This window comes from Lithobates pipiens, unplaced genomic scaffold (genome assembly GCF_037356315.1).
Source record: "Lithobates pipiens isolate NorthernLeopardFrog02 unplaced genomic scaffold, aLitPip1_a1.2 Scaffold_16, whole genome shotgun sequence".
Classification (NCBI taxonomy): Eukaryota; Metazoa; Chordata; class Amphibia; order Anura; family Ranidae; genus Lithobates; species Lithobates pipiens.
Window position 1 is genome coordinate 248,763,731 of NW_027507748.1, and position 27,860 is coordinate 248,791,590.

The window sequence follows — 27,860 nt, forward strand, 5'->3', positions numbered from 1 at the left end:
TGAGGTGGTCGATGCCATGCCAGCTTCAGCCAGGAATGGTGGTTTGCGACAATGGCACCAAACTCCTCTCCGACCTCCAACAGGGACACTTGACCCATGTTCCCCGTTTGGCACACGTCTTTAATTTGGTGGTGCAGCAGTTCTTGAGCAGGTACCCGGCCTTACAGGATCTCCTGAAGCAGGCCAGGAAAGTCTGTGGGCATTTCTGCCAGTCATATAATGCCAATGCTCAGCTGGCTGACCTTCAAAGGGAATGGAACCTGCCCAAGAACTGTCTCATTTGTGACATGCCCACCAGGTGGAACTCCACGTTGGCAATGCTGCAGCGGCTGTACACACAGCAGAGGGCAAAAAATGAGTACCTGTGCGAGTATGGCACCAGGACAGGGTCAGGGGAGCATTGCTTTTTTTTTTTGCAACGCCAGTGGCTATTGATCAAGGATGCGTGAACTGTCCTGTCACCATTTGAGGAGGCCAAGTATGGTGAGAAGTGCATGCATCAGTGATACTGTCCCTTGTGTCTTCCTGTTGGAGTACATGAATGAATGAATGAATGAATGAATGAAATACTTATATAGCGCACAATGCGAACTGAATCGCCTCTAGGCGCTGTGGCGAGCTTTGATCATCTGCTAAAAGAGGAAGGTCTTGAGTTTTTTCCTAAAAGCCAGGTGATTTTCTTCCAGGCGGATGTTGATTGGTAGAGCATTCCATAGCCGAGGCCCTTGGACAGCGAATCTCCGATCACCCTTGGATTTATACCGGGCTTTGGGCACGAGGAGGAGGTTTTTGTTGGCTGATCGAAGACTGCGGTTTGGTGTGTAATGATTTATTTTCTCCATTAGGTATTGCGGAGCTTCTCTATGCACGCATTTGTGGGCGAGGCAAAGGGTCTTGAACGTGATCCGATTTTTTACGGTTAGCCAATGTAAGCTCCTCAGTGAAGGAGAAATGGATTCCCAGGGTTTTTTTCCTGTTATCAGCCTTGCCGCCGTGTTTTGGATCAGTTGTAATCGCGCAAGTTGATATTGTGGTAATCCTATGTAAAGCGAGTTTGCGTAGTCCAGTCGTGAATTAATGATTGTTCCAACTACCACTGCTTTGTCATTCTTTGGGATAAAAGGGATGAGTCTGCGAAGCATGCGCAGCAGATGGTGAGATCGACTGACTACAGATCCTATTTGTGCATCCATTGACATTTGTGCGTCTAAAATAACCCCGAGACTCTTCGCTTTGGTCTTTGGGGAGATAGTCTGCCCAAAGACGGTTGGTGGAGACCAGGAGGTTTTGGTTGCGGGCTTATGATTTGGGTGTAAGATAAGAAGCTCTGTCTTTGATTGGTTCAGCTGGAGGGAGTTGGTGGTCATCCAGTCCTCTATTGATTTGAGGCAGTTTTCAAGTTGTTGTTGGTGATCTTTTTTTCCATTGATCCGGAAATAAAGTTGCGTGTCGTCAGCGTAAGAGTGGAAGCAGAGATCTGAGCATCTGATGATTTGAAGGAGTGGGCGAATGTAAATGTTGAAGAGAACGGGTGACAACGGAGAGCCTTGAGGGACTCCGCATGTGACTGCCCGAGTTTCGGAGAGGAATTTTCCTAGTTTCACTGTCTGTGACCGATTTCCCAGGAAGGACGCGAACCAATGGAGATCTATGTCTTGGACTCCGGCTACTTCTGTGAGGCGGACGAGTAGAGTATTGTGATCTACTGTATCAAAACGCTGCACTTAGGTCTAGCAGTACGAGGAGACACGGCTCTCTGTCATCTGCTGCTTCGAGGGTGTCATCCCAAATCTTGAGGAGAGCTGTTTCTGTTCCATGACCCGGGCGGAAGCCTGATTGCAGCGGGTCCAGGAGTTTGTCAGTATCCAGGTGAAGTTGTAGCTGATGTACTACAGCTTTCTCCATGATCTTAGAAATGGTGTTGAGGCTTGTAATCGGCCTACGGTTGTTTGGATCCTGAGGGTCCAGGTTTGGTTTCTTGAGTAGAGGTTTGACTATGCCTTGTTTGAGGATGCTGGGAACAATCCCTTCGTGGAATGATCGGTTTATGAGGTGGGTTATGGTTGGAGCCACGATGTCGGAGCATTCTTTCAGTAGTTTTGTGGGGATGATGTCAATAGGTGAGGTACTGTCACGCAGTTTATTAATGATGTTTTTTGCGGTGTCTACGGTAATTGGGGATAGTGAAAATTTTGGCGGTTGCGGTATGTTGGTGCGGACATCCTCTTTATGTATTTGCTGGCTGAGGTTGGATGTTTTCTTCTGACAAATTGTTTCCCTGATGGTTTTGACTTTATCGATGAAAAAATCCGACAGTTTGTCACAGTAATCCTGGGATTCGCTTTCTGGGGGTTCTAGGCACACCGGATTCATTGATTGATTAACCAGTTTAAACAGTTCCCGTGGTTGGTTTGCGGCCGTTGAGATTGTATATGAGAAGTGGTCCTTTTTGGCTTTGAAGATTGCTTTCCGATAATTCTCTGTCAGACCTTTGTAGTTAAATAGGTTTTCCTCGGTGGGATTTCTTCTCCATGTTCTTTCCGCTCTTCTGCGTTCTTGCTTTAGTACGGAGAGGGAGCTATTAAACCATCCAGCATTTTTCTTCCTGATGAGAGCCCTGCGTTTTGGTGCTACCGAGTCTGCTGATTGCAGTAATGCCTTGTTCAGGGAGTTGAGCGTTTCCTCCGTAGAGTGGTTTAAAGTTATTGTAGATATTTTTTTGGACAGAGTGGTTTTGAAGGCTTCGGAGTACAGTTTTTTATGCGATCTGGTCCAGTGCGTTGTTACAGGTTTCCGTTTTGTGATTGGTAGTTTGGTGATGTTGGTAGTGATTTTGAATTTGATGGCGTGGTGATCCGTCCATGGCAGAGTTATGTTGTAGAGTATGTTGACGTCGATGTTCTGTTTGAAAATTAGGTCCAGGGTGTGTCCTGACCCATGCGTGGGAGTCTTTATCAGTTGCTGTAGACCCAGTTCTTCTAGTTGATTGATGCAGGCAGTCGCGATGGGGTCTTTAGGTTTTGTTTGCCCAAAGGTTGAAATCTCCGAGTGCCAGGAAATTTTTTAATTTTAGGGTGTGCATTGCAAAGGATTCCGTGAGGGGTGAAAGAAGATTGGACTTTGGTCCCGGTGGTCTGTAGCACAGTAGAATATGAGTGGTGTCATGGGGTGTTGGTTGAAAATGTAGCGTCAGGGTTTCCATAAAAGACACTGGGTTCTGAGATGATGGTTTAGTGAGATCCAGGTGACCTTTAAAGATCACTGCTAGGCCTCCTCCTTTTTTCCCTATCCGGTGTTCGGTTAGGATCCTGTAGTTTTCCGGCACCAATTCGGTGAGGATGGTGTTGCAGTCAGAGGTTAACCAGCTTTTGGTGATGAAGAGGCAGTCTACATTTGTTCTCGATGATGAAGTTGTGTACTTCCAGTCTATGTTTGACTGCAGACCTGGCGTTAATCAAGGCGCAATCTAATTGTAGTGGTCGAGTAGATGTCCTCCTGTGGTTGGGAGCTGGTTGTCGTCCGGTTTTTAATAGTTGTTCTCTTTGAAGTATTTTTTGTATGGAAGATGGCAATGTGGTGTTGATGTTCCTTAGTCTGTGCAGAACTTCAGCTGAGTATTTGAAGTAGCACATGGTTTGTGGATGCTGTTGATGGTACTATGGGCCTAAGATGATCCTGATCAGGGTATTGATCCTGAGGTGGGGCTAGGTATCAGACTTGCCGCCGTGCTTGAGGCTATTAGCACGCAAGTTGATCAGGGGATGCCTATATGGATGCGGAAGGAGTTGTTGTATTCGGTTGCTGGCTGTTCCAGCTGCCTTTACTTAAAGTGGAGGTCTCCGCTTAGAAAAGAAGTCTGGCTGTGATCTGGAATAGTCGTCCTAGGATAGCGTAAAAAATGGAAAGGAGGACGGAGGTAGGGGTATGCTAACCTATGGTTGTTCCAGAGGAAGGCGAAAAACCCCCTGACAGTAGCAGCCAAATGCACCAGTGGGGCAAAAATTCCTTCCTGACCCCCGTAGGCGGTCGGACGGAGTCCCTGGAACAATCACTGGGGGGTGGGGGGGGAGTGGAGGTGCGAGCTTACCTGGCTGCGGTTGTCCCCTTTAAACACTCTGGTTCCGGTGAATCTGGCTTGCTGTCAGCCTGACATTTCTGGAAAGCTGTCTGGTTGCCCCTTGCAGTGGGATCTTTAAAATGGAGGGGAGGATGGAGGTAGGATAGAGGTTAGAGACTCCTGTCTTAACTCCTGTTTTCAACTCCTGGTTGTTAACTCTCCACTTTAGTTCAAAAAATCCACTTGCAAGCCACAATCAGGGAGCAAGCTCAAGGGGGAGTTTGTATAACTACCTTTATACACCTGTGAACAATTAACCCCTCCCCTAATTTGGCAGGAAGAAAGAGGGGAAAAAAAATGCTGTTTAAAAAGTGTCAGAAAAAAAGGTCTTTTAAAAACTGCTAGCAAATGTATCAAATAAAGGAGGGGAGAAAATAAAACACCCCCAAAAACAACACTTGCAAGCAGAAGCAGTCAAAAGCACAACTCCTGGTTGTTAACTCTCCACTTTAGTTCAAAAAATCCACTTGTGTTCAGAAAATCCACATGCAAGCCACAGTACATGCTTCATGGAATGATGGACAGGGCACTTGAGGCAGAACCGAGGGAGTTAGAGGACTTAACTCTCAAGTCCCCCTTTATCCAGACAGTATTCCTGCAGGCCCACCAATCGCACAGAAGAGGGGGAGGAGGAGGAGGATGAGGATTGTGTCAGCACGGAGGTGGAGCTTTGCACTCAGCATCAGTCTTCAAGGGATTGTTTTCAGTCCCCCAGAAACCCATGGACTTGTACAGGGCTGTGAGGAGGTGGCTGCGGATCCTGTCATCGCTGCATGGCCTCCCTGATCCTGCAAAGCCTGCAAAAAGACCCTCTGATTCGTGGTATCAAGGAGAGGGATCAATACTGGCTGGCAACCCTTCTTGATCCACATTACAAGGTTAAGGTTGCGGAACTTATCCAGCCATCGCAGAGGGAGCAGAGGATGAAACATCTTCGGGAGGCCTTGCAGAAAGGTTTTTGCAATCCATTTCCAGAGCCTGGGAAGTTACAATTTCCTGGTCCTCCTGGACAACGTGTTGCTGAGGCTTCGGTCAGTCACAGAAGGAGCGGTGGAGAAGGTGGCTGTCTGACAGTTGCGTTCAGACAATTCTTTAGTCCGCAGCCCCAAGGTCTCATCAGTTCCAGCAACCATCGCCAGCGTCTGATTTACATGGTTCAGGAATACCTTGGGGCAAGATCTTGGAGACCTTTCTAACCGAAAATCGAATGGGTTACTGGGTCTTGAGGGTGGATTACTGGCCAGAGCTTGCACAATATGCCATTGAGCTACTGGCCTGCCCTGCATCCAGCATTCTTTCTGAACACACATTCAGTGCTGCTGAAGGCTTTTTAACCGATCACAGAGTGCGCCTGTCTACAGATTTGGTTGATCGGCTCACCTTCATAAAAAACAATTCAGTCTTGCATTATCAGCTACCAAGCACCTGATGCTTATGTAACCGATTAATTTTTCTATGAATGTGAGATCTCTTAAAGAATGCCTATGCTAAGTGACTATCCTATTCCTCAATGTTCATGTTGCTTTTAAGAACATTTTTGTTTCAGGGCACCACCACCATTGCCTAAGGCACAATTTTTCTGCTCCTGTTTAACAGGGGCATGTAATTACAATATTTTCTCTAATATTTCACAGCAGGGCTTGTTCCTGGGCTCAACAACAATCTGTGAGGGGTTACAGTGTGGTGGCACCATCACTGCCCAAGGCCCAATTTTAACAGGGGCGTGTAATTAAATTTTTTGACAGAATATCTCATTTACAGTGTTCTGGTGGCACCAACACCTATGGCCTAAATGTCTGCAGAGTATATAGGGCATGCCGTATAGGATATACAGGCGGTCCACTAATTTCAAACATCTGACTTACAAATGACGCCTACTTACAAACGGAGGGAAACAACAAGAAGTGAGAGGAAATCTACCCCTAGGAAGGGAAATTATTTCCTGTAAGAGTTAATATGGGAAAAAAGGTGTCCCCACTGATACTTTATCACCAATCACCAAAAATAATTCCAAATTATTAAAATCCAATTGTCATTGGGACATAAAGTGAGGTGAAATCTTCTGAACAGGGGCACAGACAGCAAAACAAATGTTTCAGGGTTGATAACCCTTCCCTATGTTATCCAAAAAGCTTAGAAATCGTTTTTTTGGCTGGAGCTACACTTACATAATGTTCTTGTTCCAAATTACAAGCAGATGCAACTTAAGAACAAACCTATAGTTCGTCTTGTTTGGACCACCTGTATACTGCTGTTCAGGGTATATAGGGCCTGGGGGCCCCACGCCCTCTCTTTTTTTAATTTGGGTGTGGGGCTCCCCTTAATATTGATACAAGACTCAAAGGGTCTGGTAATGGGCTGGGGGTAACCCATGCTGTTTTTCTTAATTTTCATCCATATTACCAGGAACCGACATTACATTACAGCCGCAAGCAGTTTTAAATGACTTTTATTCCTTTACAAATGACTTTATCTATTTGTTGCTACATCATGAATACGGTAAAATAATCTCAATTAATGTCAGAGGTCTGCGAACACCCGAGAAGCAGACAGGTTCTTATGGAATGCTGGTGGATGCATGCAAATGTTGCATGTCTGCAAGAAACCCATTTTGTACATAATAGGCATCCCAACTGAGAAATGGAAAATACACTATCTCATATCATAGTTGCTCTGATAGCCCTAAGTCTCGAGGGGTTTTGATTGTTCTGGCTAAAGACCTACCATGGACGCTAGAAGATCAACTGTCTCATCCCCAGGGTAGATATTGGTTTTTATGTGGTAGCGTTGATGATCAGGTGGTTACTCTCGCCAATGTTACTTCCCCAATACCTTTCAGCACGAATTTCAGGAATCTTGTTTGGAAGAACTCAGATATTTTGCAGTAGGGAAAACCATTATAAGGTTAGGTTTTAATTTGGCAATGAACCCCTTGTTACAGCTATCTCGTGGCTCTTCGCATTTCTCTTATCCATATCTAGTGTCTACACGAGGCTCAACTTGTGGATATATGATGCCTACAGCACCATAACGTTTGGGACTATACATTCTATTTACTGGTACATCAGCCTTAACCACTTCAATACAGGGCACTTTCGCCCCCTTCCTTCCCAGCCCAATTTTCAGCTTTCATCGCTCTAGCACTTTCAGTGACAATTGCGCGGTCATGCTACACCGTACCCAAATGAAATTTTTATCATTTTGTTCGCACAAATAGAGCTTTATTTTGGTGGTATTTATTCACGACTCCGTTTTTTATTTTTTGCGATATAAGCGCAAAAACGCGGAAATTTGGGAAAAAAACAATATTTTCTTTTTTCTATTTTAAAAGAAATCCAATAAAATCAAATTTTGTCATAAATTTAAGCCAAAATGTATTCTGCTATATGTTTTTGGTAAAAAAAAATTCCGTTAAGTGTAAAATAATTGGTTTGTGTGATCACGGACATATGTACGCAAATGATCATGTACATATGTGTGCATGTGATCATGTACATATGTGTGCAGATAATCATTGGGACATGTGATTTTAGTGGGACATATGTGGGGGACATGTTTTTATTATTAGGGACATGTGTTTTTATTATTTGGGGACATGTATGTTTTGGGGACATATGTGGGGACTGTGTTTATACTGTGTGGTGTGTTGTGTGTTTACACTAGACTGGTGATCAGTGAGTAAAAAGCTGTAAAAAACAGCTCATACTCACTGATCATCAGCCAGCTGCAGCAATCTGCTCTCCTCTCCTCAGTGATGACTTCTGTGTGAGGAAAGGAGGAGCCGATTGCCTAGCAACCAGCTTTTTGTTTACATCACATGACGGCCGTGATTGGGCACGGCCATCATGTGATCAGGAGGGCCAATCACAGAGCCCTCCTGCCGATCTGAGATGCGCCGTGTCCGGGTGACACGAGCACATCAGGATCGCACCGCTGCGCGGGCAGGCGCGCGATCCCGCTCCTTCTGAAGGACCTTCCTGAACGTCCTATCAGAAGTAGACAGCTCCCACCCAGCCGTATATGTGCATTGGCCGGGTGGGAAGTGGTTAATCAAGAATTTACTCATATCTCACACTTTAGTGGAGGATGTGAGAGAAACTACTAATGAGTCTATGATTGTCTCTGACCATGACCCCATTACCAGATCTCTTTATTTTTCAATTAAAACTGGACATAAACAGTGGCGTCTTGATTAGAGCATTCTTCAAGATGAAATTTATAAAGCAGAACTTCAAGAGAACCTTCAAAAATATTCTACAAGTTAAAGGACTCTTCCAATGTAAAACCACTGATAGTATGGGTGGTGCACAAATGTGTTATATTGGGTCCCTAATCAAACTGGGCTCCAGACATTAAAAAAATTGGGAAAAATTAAACTTTATATTATCTTGTATACATCATTTATAAGACCAACACAAAAAGTTGCAGGCAATGCAACTAACAGAAATGGCCCTTTGTTATCCAAAGTCAAGACCAAATTACTCTATAGCAGACACCTATTTTTTGAGTTTATCGGCACACTCTTTACAAATGCCTACCTCACACACTTTCATTCCTGCCATTACCCCCTCCAAAGAAGTGCAAGGTTACTAGGCCAAAAGATGTTGCAAATTCCTTTAGCTCCAATTTAATCTGCCAGATCCATTATCCCCACTCTCCCCAAGTCTAAAAGATGATCTTATAAGGAATTACATTGTAGAATCCCTTCTGCCAAAATTAACTAGCAATGTGAAGTTAGCAGTAAATACAGTGCCTTGAAAAAGTATTCATACCACCTGAAATGTTACACTTTTTGTCATGTTACAACCAAAAACAAATTTATTTTATTGGGATTTTAGGTGATAGACCAACACGAAGTGGAATAAAAATGATAAATGGTTTTCAATTCTTTTTACAACGATCTGAAAATTGTGGTGTGCATTTGCATTCAGCCCCCTTTACTCGGATAACCCTAACTAAAATCTAATGAAATCAATTGCTTTCAGAGGTCACCTAATTAGTAAATAAAATCTACCTGTGTGTAATTTAATCTCAGTATAAATAAAGCTGTTCTGTGAAGCCCTCAGAGGATTGTTAGAGAACATTAGTGAACAAACAGTATCATGAAGGCCAAGGAACAGACAGGTCAGGGATAAAGTTGTGGAGAAGTTTAAAGTAGGGTTAGATTATAAAATAGTATCCCAAGCTTTGAACATCTCACAGAGCACTGTTCAACCCATCATCCAAAAATGGAAAGAGTATGGCACAACTGCAAACCTACCAAGACATGGCCATGGCAAACTGACAGGCTAAGCAAAGACAGCGTTAATCAGAGAAGCAGGCAAGAGGTCCATGGTAACTCTGGAAGAGCTGCAAAAATCCACAGCTCAGGTGGGGGAATCTGTCCACAGGACAACTATTAGTCGTGCACTCCACAAATCTGGTCTTTATGGAAGAGTGGCAAGAAGAAAGCCATTGTTGAAAGTAAGCCATAAGAAGTCTTGTTTGCAGTTTGCAAGAAGCCAAAATCGAGGACACAGCAAACATTTGGATGAAGATTATCTGGTCAGATAAGACCAAAATATTACTTTTTGGCCTAAAAGTGTGGTGGAAAACAAAAACTGCACATCACCCTTAACACCGTGAAACATGGTGGTGGCAGCGTCATGTTGTGGGGATGCTTTTCTTCAGCATTGACGGGGGAAGATGGTCAGAGTTAACCGTACGATGGATGGAGCCAAATATAGGGCAATCTTAGAAGTATACCTGTTAGAATCTGCAAAAGAGACTGGGGCAGAGGTTTGCCCTCCAGCAGGACAACCAACCTAAACAAAGCCATAGCTACAATGGAATGGTTTAGATCAAAGCATATTCATGCATTAGAATGGCCCAGTCAAAGTCCAGAACTAAATCCAATTGAGAATCTGTAGCAAAACTTGAAAATTTCTGTTCGCAGATGCTCTCCTCATCCAATCTGACAGAGCTTGAACTATTTTGCAAACAAGAATGGGCAACAATTCAATCTCTAGATGTGCAAAGCTGAAAGACATACCCAAAAAGACTTGCAGTTATAGTTGCAGCGAAAGGTGGTTCTACTAAGTGTACAACACACTTTTCAGGTATTTGTTTAAAAAAAATTGAAAACCATTTATAATTTTCCTTCCAATTTACAATTATTTGCCACTTTTTGTCAGTCTATCACATAAAATCCCCCCAAAAATGAGCTGATGAGGCGGCACTGGTGGGCACTGATAGGCGGCACTGGTGGGCACTGATAGGCACAGTTAAGGCGACACTAATAGGCACAGATAAGGTGGCACGATAGGCACAGATAAGGCAGTACTGATGGGCACAGATAAGGCGGCACTGATGGGCAAAGATGGGCACAGATAAGATGGCACGGATGGGTGGCACGGATGGGTGGCACTAAGGGGCACTGATAGGTACCACTGATAGATGGGACTGATGGGCACTGATAGGTGGCACTGCTGGGCACTGATGGGCAGCACTGATGGGCACTGGTAGATGACACTGATGGGCACAGATATGTGGCACTGAGGTGCAGCACTGTTGAGGCAGATTGTGGGCACCGATAGCTGGCACTGTGGGCACTGATAGGTGGCACTGTGGGTACTGATGTATGGGACTGTGGGCACTGATGTATGGCACTTTTTTAATATCTGGGTGGTACTGGCAGGGGGCAGGTGGGCACTGATAAGCTGGCCGCTGTTAGCGCGAGGAGGAAAAATAGCCGATTACTGGCTCTGTTTTGTCACATGATCAGCTGTTATTGGCTGACAGCTGATCACGTGGTAAGGGGTCGGGATCGACCCCTTGCTCAGATCCGTGATCAAACGAGTCTCAGACTCGTGAATCACAGAGCGCGCCCCTCAAGGGGCGCGCAAGCCGCTCGTGCACGTGACGACGTCAATAGACGTAGTCCCGGCAAAGCAGGTCCGCGCTGTAGCCGCCATTCGGCTATAGCGCGGATCTCTAGTGGTTAAACAGCGAGCAAAACTATGGCCAGCTTTAAAGGTTTTGTCTCTACTCCAATCTCTTAACACGTTTCCTATCAAAACATCAGCACAGAACATACCTGACTGCCCCCCTCTCTCAGATTAAGTTTTGTTGTACAGGTGTCTGAAAGAGCGATACCAAGTCAAATTCAAGAACTTACTTTCCATGCATTTACAAAATAACAATTTACAAAAATTTATTTCATGGTGCATTAATTCAGAGCTATGTTAAGTTTAAGTTTATGTTAAGTTTGATACACAGACCCATTTCAATTTGTTACGGTATTAATCTATTCTGCATGGTGTGCCAAATCTATACGCACCTTGTACCTAGAGGATACAACATACATGAGATAATGTAAGATTTTTTCACATGAAAATAACTTACTGTTCTTGCAAAATCTGCCCGAACATCCTCTTTTTTAATCAACTGCAGTCGGACATCTGTGTTAAACTTTCTGCACTGCTGAATGTATTCATGACTTCCAAGTGGTTTGTTACTTCATAAGAAATTACATAAAAAAGACCAAAAATAAATTAGACAAATCAGTAAGGATGCAAACATTGTATTGTCGTAAAATGTTCACTAAAGCTGATCATACAAGGATCGAAATTCGGCTGGTTCAGCAGGGACTGCCTAATGTTCAATCCTTGTATGGGCAGGATGGTTGTACATTAGTTGATCTACCAATTGACTTCTGTGCAACTGCCCTGTTAGAAGACTTCCACTCAATTAGCACTGCTGGCTACAGTCGGCGGCACTGATCAATGGTATTATGACAGTGGGGAAGTTATCCCACTGTCAAATTACAATAGCTCAGTGGGGAGAAAGTGTGGATGTAATAATTCCTTTTCTCCATTCAACCCACAGGTGGAAAAAAATTCTTTTAAATTAAAAACACTAATGAATGGACTGCTTTATACGAAAAACAAGAAATAGCAGGAGAAAGTAAAAACAGAGTAAAGGTTTTTTAAGTAGACATGCACTTTATGGTGTACTTTACTTTTGTACAATTGCCTTTTAGGGTCTCATGCACTCGGCCCTATAGTTTTATGTAGGATCCTGCTGGCAATGTGAAATATTGTATATAAAACTTTTTTCCCTGTATGCATGGAACACTTGTGCTTAGGTTTGCATGCATACAGAGCAAACGAGCAGCACCTGCTGCCTAGCACCCCTAATTTCTAGGATGCCGACAACTCTTGCTGCCTTGAATTCTAGTTTGTGGCAATGCAGGGAACTCTAACTCGCCTAGCATCCTTGGTTGCAATGACACAGACCTTCCCTGCCACCAAGTATTCTAGTACGAATATAAATTATTATTATTATTATTATTAATAACAACATATGAAAAAAAATATATATAATAAAGTTCAGTTCGTTAGTTAACAACTTCCAATGAGATATTCTTGGATATAATAATCAGATTCATACGTAGAAAGAGGTAATGATCATACTCCGTTTCATTTGCAAAAATGGGGGGAACCGTCACCCGCATGACCCTGAGGACGCACGTTGGTGGCGAAGCGTCGGGCGTATTTGAGACTTGTGACACTAGAAGGAGTACGGGAGTGGTCTTCATCCTATTTTCGCACTAGAAGGAGTACGGGAGTGGTCTTCATCCTATTTTCACTTGCTGCTGAATGTTATTTGATGCCTTTTTACTTCATCATAAATGTGAGTTGAACATCTTTTTATTTAATAAAAGGTTATTGACCTATCATTAAATCTGCGCAATGAGACCACTCTTTTTATATTTTTTATGGTTATTGGGAGAACCATTTGTCTGAAACTTAACAACCAGAGGAATTCCTGGGAAGTGAAGTGTTAACTAAGCAGGAATAAGTTTTTTTCCCATTGGATGATTTTCTCTGAGAGGATTACATTTGTGTAGATGAAGGGAAATCAGGATATAAGATCTTCTTTGATCCATTCTGACATGCGTTTATATTTGCAGACTGATGGTAAGAGTCAGTGATTTTGGGTGTTGGTGACGGTTCCCCCCATTTTTGCATATGAAACGGAGTATGATCATTCCCTCTTTCTACGTATGAATCTGATTATATCCAAGAATATCTCATTGGAAGTTGTTAACTAACGAACTGAACTTTATTATATATATTTTTTTTCATATGTTGTTTATATTTTTTAAGAGCGCTATATCATAATTTATATTTGTGTTTATATTGTTTCCAGCAATATTTGTGTTAGCTGCTATTTTTCTTTTATACAGTTTTTTTATGCTTTTAGCGCAACAAATTCTATTTACATTCTAGTACGAAACTGGCTGCTGGCTTCCTACGATACAAGCAGTCCCTGCCACCTAGCATTGTAGTTTGTTCAGAAGCAGGTGCCACCTGTCGTTTGACCTCTCCGGCTAAGACAAAGGTGGCAAGTCTTTCTGCTTCCTTCCAATTCAGGGCCAAAGTTTTACCCATGTAAAGGTTAACAGAATAGTTTAAGATGAGTATAGCATTAAATACAGTGCATACGCAGGACCATGGACACAAATTTGTCATATTCTTTGTTTTTTGTACTGCAGCTAAACGCTGCTCCAGATTCCAGAGCTGTGCACAGGCCAAGAGCTTAACATACAATATCCTTGAGATCCCCAAAAAATTTACCCATTACAGATTTCAATGAGGCATATTCTGTGGTTGTGTACATGAGCCCTTAAATGACCTCCCTATGGAATTGGACTGCATTAAAACCAGCTTCTGACTACGAATGAACGGTATTTTTTTCCATGCATGCACAGGATATTTTGGGACTGGCTGGGAGTTTATAAGGATATGTCAAGATCATATAAAACACAATGCATACAAGACATTTATAGGACAATTGTACAGTAAAGTTATCCTTTAAAGATAAATGTCAGGAAGAGTGTGATTTTTGTACTCCACATAAAATACCTTTTTCAGAGTTTGAGGGATACAGCATTTCTATTCTTTAAACATAGATTATGCAGTTGTCTATAGGAGTATTAGACAGTAAGCACAAACATTGGAGGCCAATAACCTTTCCATAAGCTGCTTAGTTAGGCGTAGCAAACAATACAAAATACCAATAATTGCCATGCCTCCCACTGCAACATATACAAAATTACACTGCGCTAAGTGCTTTAAAACATCAAAATGATAACATATCAGATAACATTAATATATCAACACCAACCCTTATAGAAACTTATAATGAATAATCCAAGAAAAAAGTCCCATAGTATTGTGATTCAAAAAGTGCTTGTGCTCCTATGGCTTAAAAACAGTGCTCTACTTAACTTGTGCTCAGACCAAGTGCCCCATATAGATGTACACTCACCCTGGACATTGCCCACCTATCTCTCCTAGCGTGGTCATTTGTGCTTTTTGGGGTATTGTCCCCTAGGGGAGGTCTCTGCTAGCTGGCACCCTAGGTTCTACCTACACGCTGGCCAGGTAATCCCTTTCTACACATGCTGTGTACACCGGATGCCATGATATAGGCACCACACCATGTGTGTGTACCGTCTAGTGTTTAAATGTCTAATAAACTATACAGTTTTACGCTACGAGTTATCCCTCTGTCATTTCTCTTCCCCCATTTACATCTGAGGATTAATTAATCAGTTTGGGAATAAGCAGGTATGCGTGCAAAATGCAACAAAGATGCAAGGCCCGGTGGCCCAGATGAAACATCATGAGAAGATGTGCTGTGATGAAACGATTGTGTTTGAAGCTGTGTTTCAGTTACTAAACATTGATGTTTAAGCAAATACAAGAATATGTAATATAATGTTATTGAGTAATTAACCTATTAACTGCTTGCCGACTGTGTGTCGTAGAATGGCTCCCCCATGTGAATTGGCTGTACGGCGGCTGATTTAAGGAGTATAGGGGTCACTGAGGGTCCGACGCGTGTGCCTGGCGGCCACAATGTCTGCCGGGTACCCGTGATTGATCCTAACAGAGCTAGAATGGGTGTGTGTGTGTGTGTGTGTGTGTGTGTGTGTATAAACACACACATCTCCGTTCTGGAAGGGGAGATTAGTATGTTCCTAGTGTATAGGCGCAACGATTGGTCCCCCCACCCCCAGGCAGTCCCATCCCCCTACAGTTAGAACACACTAAGGGAACACATTTAACCCCTTGATCGCCATCTAGTGTTAACGCCTTCCCTGTCAGTGACATTTATAAAGTAATCAGTGGCTATTTTTAGCTCCAATCGCTGTACAAATATCACTGGTTACAAAAAAAATGTCCAATCTGTTCGCCTCACTGTCGCAGTCTCTAAAAAATAAAATAATATAAAATGCTATAAATCTATCCCCTATTTTGTAGATGCTAGAACTTTTGTGCAAACCAATCAATATATGCTTATTGCGATATTTTTGCAAAAATACGTAGAAGAATATATATTGGCCTAAACTGAGGAAGACATTTTTATTTTATTTTTTTGGGGGACATATATTATAGCAAAAAGAAAAAAAAAGAAAAAAAATGTGTTTTTTCAAAATTGTTGGTCTTTTTTGTTTATAGCGTAAAAGACAAACTGCAGCGGTGATAAAATACCACCAAAAGAAAGCTCTATTTGTGGTAAAAAAAAAAAAAAAATAAGGGAAATACATTTTGTTTGGGTACAATGTCCCATGTCCACACAGTTGTCAGTTAACCCCTTGCCCACCACCTCACAACGATATATGTCAGCAGAATGACACGAGCAGGCAAATGAATGAATGAAATACTTGTATAGCACACAATGCGAACTGAATCGCCTCTAGGCGCTGTGGCGAGCTTTGATCATCTGCTAAAAGAGGAAGGTCTTGAGTTTTTTTCCTAAAAGCCAGGTGATTTTCTTCCAGGCGGATGCTGATTGGTAGAGCATTCCATAGCCGAGGCCCTTGGACAGCGAATCTCCGATCCCCCTTGGATTTATACCGGGCTTTGGGCACGAGGAGGAGGTTTTTGTTGGCTGATTGAAGACTGCGGTTTGGTGTGTAATGATTTATTTTCTCCATTAGGTATTGCGGAGCTTCTCTATGCACGCATTTGTGGGTGAAGCAAAGGGTCTTGAACGTGATCCGATTTTTTACGGTTAGCCAATGTAAGCTCCTCAGCGAAGGAGAGATGGATTCCCAGGGTTTTTTTTCCTGTTATCAGCCTTGCCGCTGTGTTTTGGATCAGTTGTAATCACGCAAGTTGATATTGTGGTAATCCTATGTAAAGGGAATTTGCGTAGTCCAGTCGTGAATTAATGATTGTTCCAACTACCACTGCTTTGTCATTCTTTGGGATAAAAGGGATGAGTCTGCGAAGCATGCGCAGCAGATGGTGAGATCCACCAACTACAGATGCTATTTGCCCATCCATTGACATTTGTGCATCAAAAATAACCCCGAGACTCTTCGCTTTGGTCTTTGGGGAGATAGTCTGCCCAAAGACGGTTGGTGGAGACCAGGAGGTTTTGGTTAGGGCTTATGATATGGGTGTAAGATAAGAAGCTCTGTCTTTGATTCGTTCAGCTGGAGTGAGTTAGTGGTCATCCAGTCCTCTATTGATTTGAGGCAGTTTTCAAGTTGTTGTTGGTGATCTTTTGTTCCATTGATCCGGAAATAAAGTTGCGTGTCGTCAGCTTAGGAGTGGAAGCAGAGATCTGAGCTACTGATGATTTGAAGGAGTGGGTGAATGTAAATGTTGAAGAGAACGGGTGACAAAGGAGAGCCTTAAGGGACTCCGCAGGTGACTGCCCGAGTTTCGGAGAGGAATTTTCCTAGTGTCACTGTCTGTGACAGATTTCCTAGGAAGGACACGAACCATTGGAGATCTATGTCTTGGACTCCGGCAACTTCTGTGAGGCGGACGAGTATTGTGATCTACTGTATCAAACGCTGCACTTAGGTCTAGCAGTACGAGGAGACACGGGTCTCCGCCATCTGCTGCTTCAAGGGCGTCATCCCAAATGTTGAGGAGAGCTGTTTCTGTTCCATGACCCGGGCGGAAGCCTGATTGCAGCGGGTCCAGGAGTTTGTCAGTATCCAGGTGAAGTTGTAGCTGATGTACTACAGTTTTCTCCATGATCTTAGAAATGGTGTTGAGGCTTCTAATCGGCCTACGGTTGTTTGGATCCTGAGGGTCCAGGTTTGGTTTCTTGAGTAGAGGTTTGACGATGCCTTGTTTGAGGATGCTGGGAACAATCCCTTTGTGGAATGATCGGTTTATGTGGTGGGTTATGGTTGGAGCCACGATGTCGGAGCATGCTTTCAGTAGTTTTGTGGGGATGATGTCAATAGGTGAGGTACTGTCACGCAGTTTATTAATGATGTTTTTTGCAGTGTCTACGGTAATTGGGGATAGTGAAAATTTTGTCGGTTGCGGTATGTTGGTGCAGACATCCTCTTTATGTATTTGCTGGCTGAGGTCGGATGTTTTCTTCTGACAAATTGTTTCCCTGATGGTTTTGACTTTATCGATGAAAAAATCCGACAGTTTGTCACAGTAATCCTGGGATTCACTTTCTGGGGGTTCTAGGCACACCGGATTAATTGATTGATTAACCAGTTTAAACAGTTCCCGTGGTTGGTTTGCGGCCGTCGAGATTGTACATGAGAAGTGGTCCTTTTTGGCTTTGAAGATTGCTTTCCGATAATTCTCTGTGAGACCTTTGTAGTTAAAGTGGTTTTCCTCTGTGGTATTTCTAATCCATGTTCTTTCTGCTCTTCTGCGTTCTTGTTTTAGTATGGCGAGGGAGATATTAAACCATCCAAAGTTTTTCTTCCTGAGAGCCCTGCGTTTTGGTGCTACCAAGTCTGCTGATTGCAGCAATGCCCTGTTCGGGGAGTTGAGTGTTTGATCCGTAGAGTGGTTTAAGGTTATTATAGTTATCTTGTTGGACAGAGTGGATTTGAAGGATTCGGAGTACAGTTTTTCATGCGATCTGGTCCAGTGCGTTGTTGTTACAGGATTCAGTTTTTCGTTGGTGATGTTGGTAGCGATTTTGAATTTGATAGCATGGTGATCCGTCCATGGCAATGTTATGTTGTCAAGTATGTTGACGTCAATGTTCTGTTTGAAAATTAGGTCCAGGGTGTGTCCTGACCCATGCGTGGGAGTCTTTATCAGTTGCTAGAGACCCAGTTCTTCTAGTTTACTGATGCAGGCAGTCGCGATGGGGTCTTTGGGCTCGTTTGCCCTGAGTGCCAGGAAATTTTTGAATTTTAGGGTGTGCATTGTGAAGGATTCCGTGAGGGGCGAAAGAAGATTGGACTTTGGTCCCGGTGGTCTGTAGCACAGTAGAATGAGTGGTGTCATGGGGTGTTGGTTGAAGAAAGTAGCGTCAGGGTTTCCATAAAAGGCACTGGGTTCTGAGATGATGGTTTAGTGAGATCCAGGTGGCCTTTAAAGATCACTGCTAGGCCTCCTTTTTTCCCTATAAGGTTGTCGGTTAGGATCCTGTAGTTTTCCGGCAACAATTCGGTGAGGATGGTGTTGCAGTCAGAGGTTAACCAGCTTTCGGTGATGAAGAGGCAGTCTACATTGTTCTCGATGATGAAGTCGTGTACTTCCAGTCTATGACTGCAGACCTGGCATTAATCAAGGCGCAATCTAATTGTAGTGGTCGAGTAGCTGCTTGTCGTCCGGTTTTTAATAGTTGTTCTCTTTGAAGTATTTTTTGTATGGAAGATGGCAATGTGGTGTTGATGTTCCTTAGTCTGTGCAGAACTTCAGCTGAGTATTTGAAGTGACACATGGTTTGTGGATGCTGTTGATGGTACTATGGGCCTAGGATGATGATCTTGATCACGGTATTGATCCTGAGGAGGGGCTAGGTATCCCACTTGCCACCGTGCTTGAGGCTATTAGCGCGCAAGTTGATCAGGGGATGCCTATATGGATGCGGAAGGAGTTGTTGTATTCGGTTGCTGGCTATTCCGGCTACCTTTACTTGAGGTGAAGGTCCCCGCTCAGAAAAGAAGTCTGGCTGTGATCTGGAGTAGTCATCCTGGGATAGCGTGAAAAATGGAATGGAGGCCGGAGGTAGGGGTAAGCTAACCTACGGTTGTTCCTGATTGTTCCAGAGGAAGTCGAAAAAAAACCCTGGCAGTAGCAGCCAAACGCGCCAGTGGGGAAAAAATCCTTCCTGACCCCCGTAGGCGGTCAGGCGGAGTCCCTGGAACAATCACTAGGGGGGGGGGGGGGGAGTGGAGGTGCGAGCTTACCTGGCTGCGGTAGTCCCCATTAAACACTCTGGTTCCGGTGAATCTGGCTTGCCGTCAGCCTGACGTTTCTGGAGAGCTGTCTGGTTGCCCCTTGCAGTGGGATCTTTAAAATGGAGGGGAGGATGGAGGTAGGATAGAGGTTAGAGACTCCTGTCTTAACTCCTGTTTTCAACTCCTGGTTATTAACTCTCCACTTTAGTTCAAAAATCCACTTGTGTTCACAAAATCCACATGCAAGCCATCATCAGGGATCAAGCAAAGTAACGTACCGGTGCGCCCCCCCCCCCCCCGGTTCCCGAGGCAGTTGGCATCATACCAGGAGCGATCTGTGTTGAGAGGGAGGCCACTCATTCATGGCCACCCCCTCGCGATAGCTCCCGGCAAATGGGAAACTTCCCCTGCTTCTGTAATGTAAACAGAAGCAGCAGAAGTGATGTTATCTCTCCTCGTGGAGCCTTTTTTTTTATGGCTCCCAAAGGCAGAAGACATCAATGTGATTTGCACCAACACTAAACTTACAGTAGAACATGCAGGCACACTTTTCACCCCCCAACCACCCCCCTGCACCCACTGTCACAGTGACACCAATAGCATTTTTTTCTGAATACTGCATTGGTGTCATTTGTGCCTGTTATAAGTGGTAGGGCAGTTAGTGGTAGGCCCATTTAGGTCTAGGATAGCCCCCTAATAAACCCCGTGATAACCCCACGACGCCAGTGTCACTAAGCGACCATTTTTATGATCGCTGTATTAGTGTCACAGGAGACGCTAGTTAGGCAGGTAAGTATTTAGGTTCGCCGTCAGCTTTTTATAGCGTCAGGTACCACCATATACTACCTAATAAAGGTAATATATGGTGGTACCTAACGCTATAAAAAGTATATTAACCCCCTTAAAAATAGTATATTAACCCCCTGATTGCCCCCTAGTTAACCCTTTCACCAGTGATCACCGTATAACTATTTCAGGTGATGCTGGATAGTTAGTTTTTCATAGTGTCAGGGCACAAGCCACAGCCCAAATTTTCAGCTGGCCCCCGGACCCCAAACTAGCAATGGCAGTCTCCGCTGCCCAAACACGGACGTCCAGTTACCCAAACACGGACGTCCAGTCACTCAAAAAAGCACCTCCTGGGCCCATGGTATAGCCCTCCAGTAGAAAAAATAAGGGTGGCGGGTGGGAGACAGTGTGTCCATAAAGCCCCTAGGCCAGAAGCCGGTAAGGAAAGGAGGGGGGGAGAGAAGGAAGGGAAACTCGGAGGGATCGACCACCCCAGGGAATACCGGAGCTGCCCACCCCTCCAGGGAAGAAGAGGCAGGGGGTCCCTTACTTATTGCTACAGCAAAGTGTGCAGGTATCGCTCCCAGAGAGATCCTCCTCGCCACTGAAGTGGGGGGCTGTCGGTCTTGAGGAACAGTGTGACACAGGCCAAGACCCGGTCGAATGCGACCTCGTGAAATAATTTTAAGGTCCAGCCCCTGTCTAGTGGGGCTATGTCATGGCCGACCTAGAGCGTAGCCGAGGTCTGCAAGCGCTCACTGGCCAGGCTGGCCCACATGACGGAGCAAGCCCACAAGCCCTCACCGAGACAGGAAGTCCACATTGTCATGACATGTAGTGCCTAGTAGGTATGAGCCGAACACCCCCCGATTCGGTGTGAGGCAGAACATGCGAACAGACCAAAGATTTATGCGAACACGCGAAATCCATTAAAGTCTATCAGATTCTAGCTTGAAAAATCAAAAGTGTGAATTTTAAACACTAATAGGCAAGTTATTGTCCTAAAAAGTGTTTGGGGACCCAGGTCCCGCCCCAGGGGACATGTATCAATGCAAAAAAAAAAATTTCTAAAAAAAAAACGGGCGTTTTTTTTTTCGGGAGCAGTGATTTTAAAAATGCTTAAAGTGAAAAAATATAACTGAAATATTCCTTTAAATATCATAGGGGGGGGGGGGGGGGGGTGACTATAGTATGCCTGTAAAGTGGCGCGTTTCCCATGTTTAGACCAGTCCCTGCACTAAATTACATTTCTAAAGGAAAAATTATTTAAAAAACCGCTTGCGGCTGTAATGTTGTGCCCCGCACCCCCCAGCTCATTAATGGGCCCTTTGGGTCTGGTATGGATATTAAGGTGAACCCCGTACCCAAATTAAAAAAAAAAAAAAGACACGGGCCCCCAGCCCCTATATACTCTGAACAGCAGCAGTATGCAGGTGGTTCCTGGGTTACAAACAACATAGGGACTGTAGGTTTGTTCTTAAGTTCAATCTGTTAGTAATTTGGAACAGGTACATTTTCTAACTGTAGCTCCAGCCACAAAAACTATTTAAAAGCTTTTTGGATAGCATAGGGAAGGGTTATCATCAACCCTGTAACATTGGTTTTGCTGTCTGTGACCCTGTTCAGAAGAAATCACCTCACTTTCCCAATGATAATTGGATTTTGAAAATGTTGGATTGTTGTACAACGATTGGTGATAAAACATCAGTGGAGACAACTTCTTCCCACATTAACGTTACAGGAGAGAATTTCCCTTCCTAGGGGTAGATTTCCTCTCATTTCCCGTTGTCTCCCTCAGTTTGTAAGAAGGAGCCGTTTGTGTTTTCTATCTTTGAAAATAGAGGACCGGCTGTAAATACTATCCAGCCTGCCCTATATACTCTGGAAAATTGGGCCTTAGGTGTTGGTGGTAACAGAACACTAAGTCCTCACAGTTATTCTTAGTGGGCACTGCAACGGCCCTGCTGCAAAATATTCTATCAAGAATTGCAATTACATGCTTCTGTTAAACAGGGGCATAAATATTGGGCCTTAAGGGGTGGTGGTGGCACAACACTGTAAAGCCTCACAGATACTCTTGTTGAGCGCACGAACGGGCCCTGCTGTGAAATATTAGATTAAACGTTTTAATTACACGCCCCTGTTATACAGGGGCAGAAAAATTTGGCCTTAGGCAGTGGTGGTGGTGCCCTAAAACAAAACTGTTCTTAGAAGATATCAATATGAACATTGAGGAGGAATAGGATAGTCACACAGCATAGGCAGTCTTCAAGGAATCTCACATTTATAGAAAAATCTATCAGTTACATCAGCATCAGGTGCTTGGTAGCTGATGATTCAAGACGGATTAATTTTTATGAAGGTGAGCCGATCAACTGAGTCTGTGGACAGGCGCACTCTCCGATTGGTTACAAGGCCTCCAGCAGCACTGAATGTGCGTTCAGAAAGAACGCTGGATGCAGGACAAGCCAGTAGCTCAATGGTATATTGTGCGAGCTCTGGCCAGTGATCCATACTCAACACCCAGTAACCCAGAGGATTTTTGGGTGGGAAAGGTGTCCAAGTCTGATCTTGCCCCTAGGTATTCCTGCACCATGTAAATCAGACGCTGGCGATTGTTGCTGTAACCAATCAGACCTTGGGGTTGCAGACTAAAGAATTGTCTGAACGCATCAGTCAGACGGCCAACTTCTCCTCCGCTCCTTCTGTGACTAACCGAAGCCTTAACAACACGTTGTCCAAGAGGACCAGGAAATTGTAACCTCCCAGGCTCTGGAAACGCATTGCACAAACCTTCTGCAAGGCCTCCCAAAGATGTTTAATCCTCTGCTCCTTCTGTGAAGTCTGGATAAGTTCCGCAACCTTACCCTTGTAACGTGGCTCAAGAAGGGTTGCCAGCCAATAATGATACATCTCCTTGATAACACAAATCCAAGGGTCTTTTCGCAGGCTTTGCAGGATCATGGAGGCCATGCAGCGAAGGTTTGCTGAAGCATTCCATCCGGAGTCCTCTGGGTAACTAAGGATGACAGGATCCACAGCTAGCCCCCCCCCCCTCTCCCAGCCACGTACAAGTCTATGGGTTTCTAGGGACTGAAAACGATCCCATGAAGACTGCTGCTGATGTCTAGTGCTAGTCTCCACCTCCATACTGACACAATCCTCATCCTTCTCCGCCTCCTCCTGTGTGATTGGCGGGCCCAGAGGAATACTGTCAGGATAAAGGGGGCCTTGAGAGGTAAGGCAGTCCTCCTCTTCCTCCCTCTGTTCTGCCTCAAGTGCCCTGTCCATTATTCCACGAAGCATGTGCTCCAACAGGAAGACAAGAGGGATAGTATCACTGATGCATGCACTGCCACTGCTCACCACCCTTGTGGCCTCCTCAAATGGTGACAGGACAGTGCATGCATCCATGATCAGCAGCCACTGGCGTGGCAAAAAAAAAAGCTCAACTCCCCTGACCCTGTCCTGGTGCCAAAATCACAAAGGTACTCATTGACAGCCCTCTGCTGTGTGTGCAGAAGCTGCAGCATTGCCAACATTGAGTTTCACCTGGTGGGCAGGTCACAAATGAGGCAATTCTTGGGCAGGTTGCATTCCGTTTTAAGGAAATCCAGCAAAGCACTGGCATTATATGACCAGCGGAAATGCCCACCGACTTTCCTGGTCTGCCTCAGGAAATCCTGTAAGCCCGGGTACCTGCACAAGAACTGCAACACCAAATTAAGGACATGAGCCAAACAGAGAACATGGGTCAAGGGTCACTGTCAGAGGGCGGAGAGGAGGTTGGTGCCATTGTTGCAAACCACCATTCCTGGCTGAATCTGGTGTGGCAACCACATCTGAGTCTGCTCCTGCAGAGCTGACAGAATCTCTGCCCCAGTGTGGCGCTTGTCCCCTAAGCAGACCAACTCAAGCACAGCATGGCATCTTTTTGCCTTAGTGCTTGCGTAGCCCCTTAAATGCCTATGGAGCACCACTGGTTCAGAGAAATCTGCAGAGTAGGAGGCCATAGAGGAAGAAGGGGTTGAGGGGAGAGCTGTGGCAAAATCACCACTACTAGCATTTTGGAGGCTTGGTGGCGGAACAAGCTCCAACAATACCGTACCCTGTCCTGCATCCTTCTCAGCTGCCAGCAGACTTAACCAATGTGCCGTGAAAGAAAGGTAACGTTCCTGTCCACACCTGCTGGACCATGAGTTAGATGTAATATGCACCTTACCGCTGACTGCCCTGTTCAACGAGGCCAAGACATTGCCTTCCATATGCCGGTAGAGAGCCGGAATGGCCTTCCGTGAAAAGAAATGGCATTTGGGAACCTGCCACTGAGGTACTGCAGATTCCACAAATTCACGAAAGGAGGCACAGTCTACCAGATGAAAAGGCAGCAGTTGGAGTGCTAGCAATTTAGCCAAGCTAGCATTCAGCCGCTGAGCATGTGGATGGCTGGGACCGAATTTCTTTTGACGGTTTAGCAACTGGGGTAGGGAAATTTGCCTGCTACAATTGGATGTTGGTGTAGCGATAGCAGATTGCCCGAAAGTACTTACACCTAATTCTACACCTTCATTCCTCTCAGTGCAGGTTTCTGAGAGGACTGAAGGTATAGTGGGGTTGGAGATCCCAGCTGAGGAGAAAGGAGAGGTCTGCCTTGTTCTTTGGTGTGGTTCCTTTAAGTACTGTTGTCAACGGACTGCATGGAAGGTCGTCATATGCACGGTCAAGCATGCAGTGCCCAAGCGGTTGCTGTTTTGGCCATGCTTGATACGCTTCAGACATATGTTGCAAACAGCAACAATGCGACCTGCTGCACACGTGTCAAAAAAGGCCCACAACAAAGAACTTTTCAAAATACGTGGGGATTCAGCAGCGCCCTACACATGCAGTGTGATGCAGTCAGGTCGGTGCCCTTAAGCTGGCTCCTGGAGGGCATCCTGCCTCGTTGGAGATGTGCCTCCTCCTCCTCTCTTCCATCAGGCATCCACAGAGTCAGTGACCTCATCATTCCCTCCCTCCTTGTCATTGGGAACCCCCTCAGCTCACGTTACTGCCTTCCTCAACCTAGGTAACATCATTGGAGCCTTCAAGGCGCTGCGCATCCTCCTACAGATGGTACAAGACACTGTGGTCGAACAGTTCAGGAGACTCCTCCTCCATGATGGTGGGGCTAGGGAAGGAGTGACTGATGACATTGAGCCGATGGAATAGGCTGCTTTGGCAGCTGCATTGGCAGACAAACTGCTCTGAGCCTGGGTGACAGAGGATGAGAAGGATGAGGAGGATGAGAACGGCTTAGTTATCCACTCTCACAACTCTTCTGCATGTTGTGGATCAATACGGCCAGCTGCCGAAAAAAAAAGGACAAGCGTGCACCACAGCCACGTGCTGAGGATGCAACATATCCACAACCAGCACTGTTGGCTGTAGACACAGAGCTCGCTTGCCCTCTTTTAGTGGCCCGTGAGCGTCTGCCTCTCCTTGGTGACCTTCCAGACATGCTATAAAATTTTATTAGCAAAACACTGCCTTACGTCTACTAGAAAAAGTACACCAGGAACAGCCGGCAGTCATACATAGGCTTGGCTAGAGTAGAATGCAGTGGATAATTATATATATATATATATATATACCGTATTTTTCGGACTATAAGGCGCACCGGATTATAAGGCGCACTAGCAACGACCGGCTGATAAAATGGATATTTCCATATATAAGGCGCATCGGACTATAAGGCGCACCGGATTATAAGGCGCACTAGCAATGACCGGCTGATAAAATGGATATTTCCATATATATAAAGCGCATCGGACTATAAGGCGCACGGTCGATTTTGGGAGAAAATTTAGGCTTTTACGTGCGCCTTATAGTCCGAAGGTCTACGTCAAGATGACAGATACTGTTAACAAAGAACTCCAGCGATGTCAACAGGTCATATATAAGGCGCACCGGACTATAAGGCGCACGGTCGTTTTTGGGAGAAAATTTAGGCTTTTACGTGCGCCTTATAGTCCGAAAAATACGGTATATATATATATATATATATATATATATATATATATATATATATATATATATATATATATATATATATATGATACTGTGTATATATTTTATGCACTGCAGCTAACTGAATCACCTGCCTGCCAGAAGCATAGTAGAAACAGTACACCACCAGAAACAAACTGCAGTGAGATCTAGCTTGTGAGATAGAGAGATTTATACACATACATTCACTGCCTGCCTGCTCAAAATGACACACTCTCTCAGTTTACGCCAGCAATGACATACTACGCGAGGCCGATGTGCAGTCAGCCTTATATAGTGTGAGCGTGGACTTGGTCCCCCTGAGCCATGATTGGCGAAAAGGCACCCTGCCTTTGGTCAATTATTGCTCTCTTAGCTGAGGGAGCTGTGATTGGCCAAAGCATGCAGGTCATGGTGCATGCTCTGGCCAATCATCATATAGCAATGCACTGCGCTCCCGCAGTGCATTATGGGCCATTACGCGCCACTCGAATTTGGAGCGAATGGCCCACAGTGTTCGGTTTTCGACTAACAGGCGAACAGCCAATGTTAGACCCAAACAGAAAGCTCAAGCCTAGTGCCTAGTGATAACTCCAAGGTGTTTGTCAAAGATGAGTAGCTAAAGTAAGAAAAAATAGGATTTTTATAACAGCTTACCTGTAAAATCCTTTTCTTTTGAGGTACATAGAAACTCAGTAATTACTGATGGGATGTCCCAGAGCAATGCTATCTGAGGGGAAGGGAACCACACAATATAGGGTGTACTCAGACCTGAGGACCCTGTACCGCTGCCTGCAGCACACTACACCCAAAGGCGAAGTCCTCATGCCTTCTCACATCCACCTGATAAAATGTGGTCAATGTACGGATTGATGACCAGGTTGCGGCCTTGCAGATTTGAGCCATGGAGGCCTGGTGATGCACTGCCCACAAAGTACTAATTGCCCTAGTGGAGTGTGCCTTGATCTGAAAAGGCGGAATCTTTTGCTTTAAACCATAAGCTTGAACAATTAATTGTCGAATCCATTTAACAATGGCAGATTTTGATGCTGCCTGTCCTCTCTTAGGACCCTCTAGCAATACGAACAAAACATCAGTTTTGCGAACCTGAGCCGTCGCTTCGAGATTGGATGTAGTGAGCGCAGTCAAAGCCTAAGAATGTAGTGACTTCTCTTCCGTAGAACAGGGATTTGGAAAAAAGAAAGGCAGAACAATATCTTGGTTTAGATGAAAACCTGAGACCACCTTCGGGAGAAAACTAGGATGATGGCTTAATACCACTCTATCCTTGTGCATTATCAGATACGGTTCTTTACAAGAGAGGGCCGCTAATTCTGATACTCTTCTGGCAGAAGAAATGGCCACCAGAAAAATGAATTTCCTTGTCAACTGAACTAAGGGAATCTAATGTATAGGTTAAAAAGCTTGTTTCTGTAAAGCTGACAGAACAAAGTTCAAATCCCAGGGGTTCAGAGGCGCCCTAACTGGAGGATTAAGGTGCGTTACCCCTTGTATAAACTACGGACCAAAGAATGTGAAGCAAGTGGACGTTGAAACAGAACAGATAAGGCAGAGACTTGGCCCTTGATGGTACTCAAGGCCAGTTTCATCTGTAACCCATTTTGCAGAAATTCGAGGATTCTGCCAATGACATTTTCTGGGGTGCCAACCCCTGGATTCACACCAGGAAACATATGCTTTCCAGACTCTATGATAGATCATTCTGGAAGCTGGCTTTCTTGCATTAATCAA

At 44.7% G+C, this 27,860-nt stretch overlaps 1 protein-coding gene across 2 annotated transcripts in view; it reads right to left on the minus strand.

Moving 5' to 3' along the window:
* Window positions 1-27,860, minus strand: part of PIK3C2B (phosphatidylinositol-4-phosphate 3-kinase catalytic subunit type 2 beta) — a 935,041-nt gene that overhangs the window by 758,228 nt on the left and 148,953 nt on the right. For both annotated transcript variants that reach the window (XR_013274472.1, XM_077481256.1), the window contains exon 6: window positions 11,501-11,612. Coding sequence is in view for 1 of the 2 variants with exons in the window: in XM_077481256.1 (XP_077337382.1) it covers window positions 11,501-11,612 (112 nt within the window). In the remaining variant the exon portion in view is untranslated. The remainder of the gene's footprint in view (window positions 1-11,500; window positions 11,613-27,860) is intronic.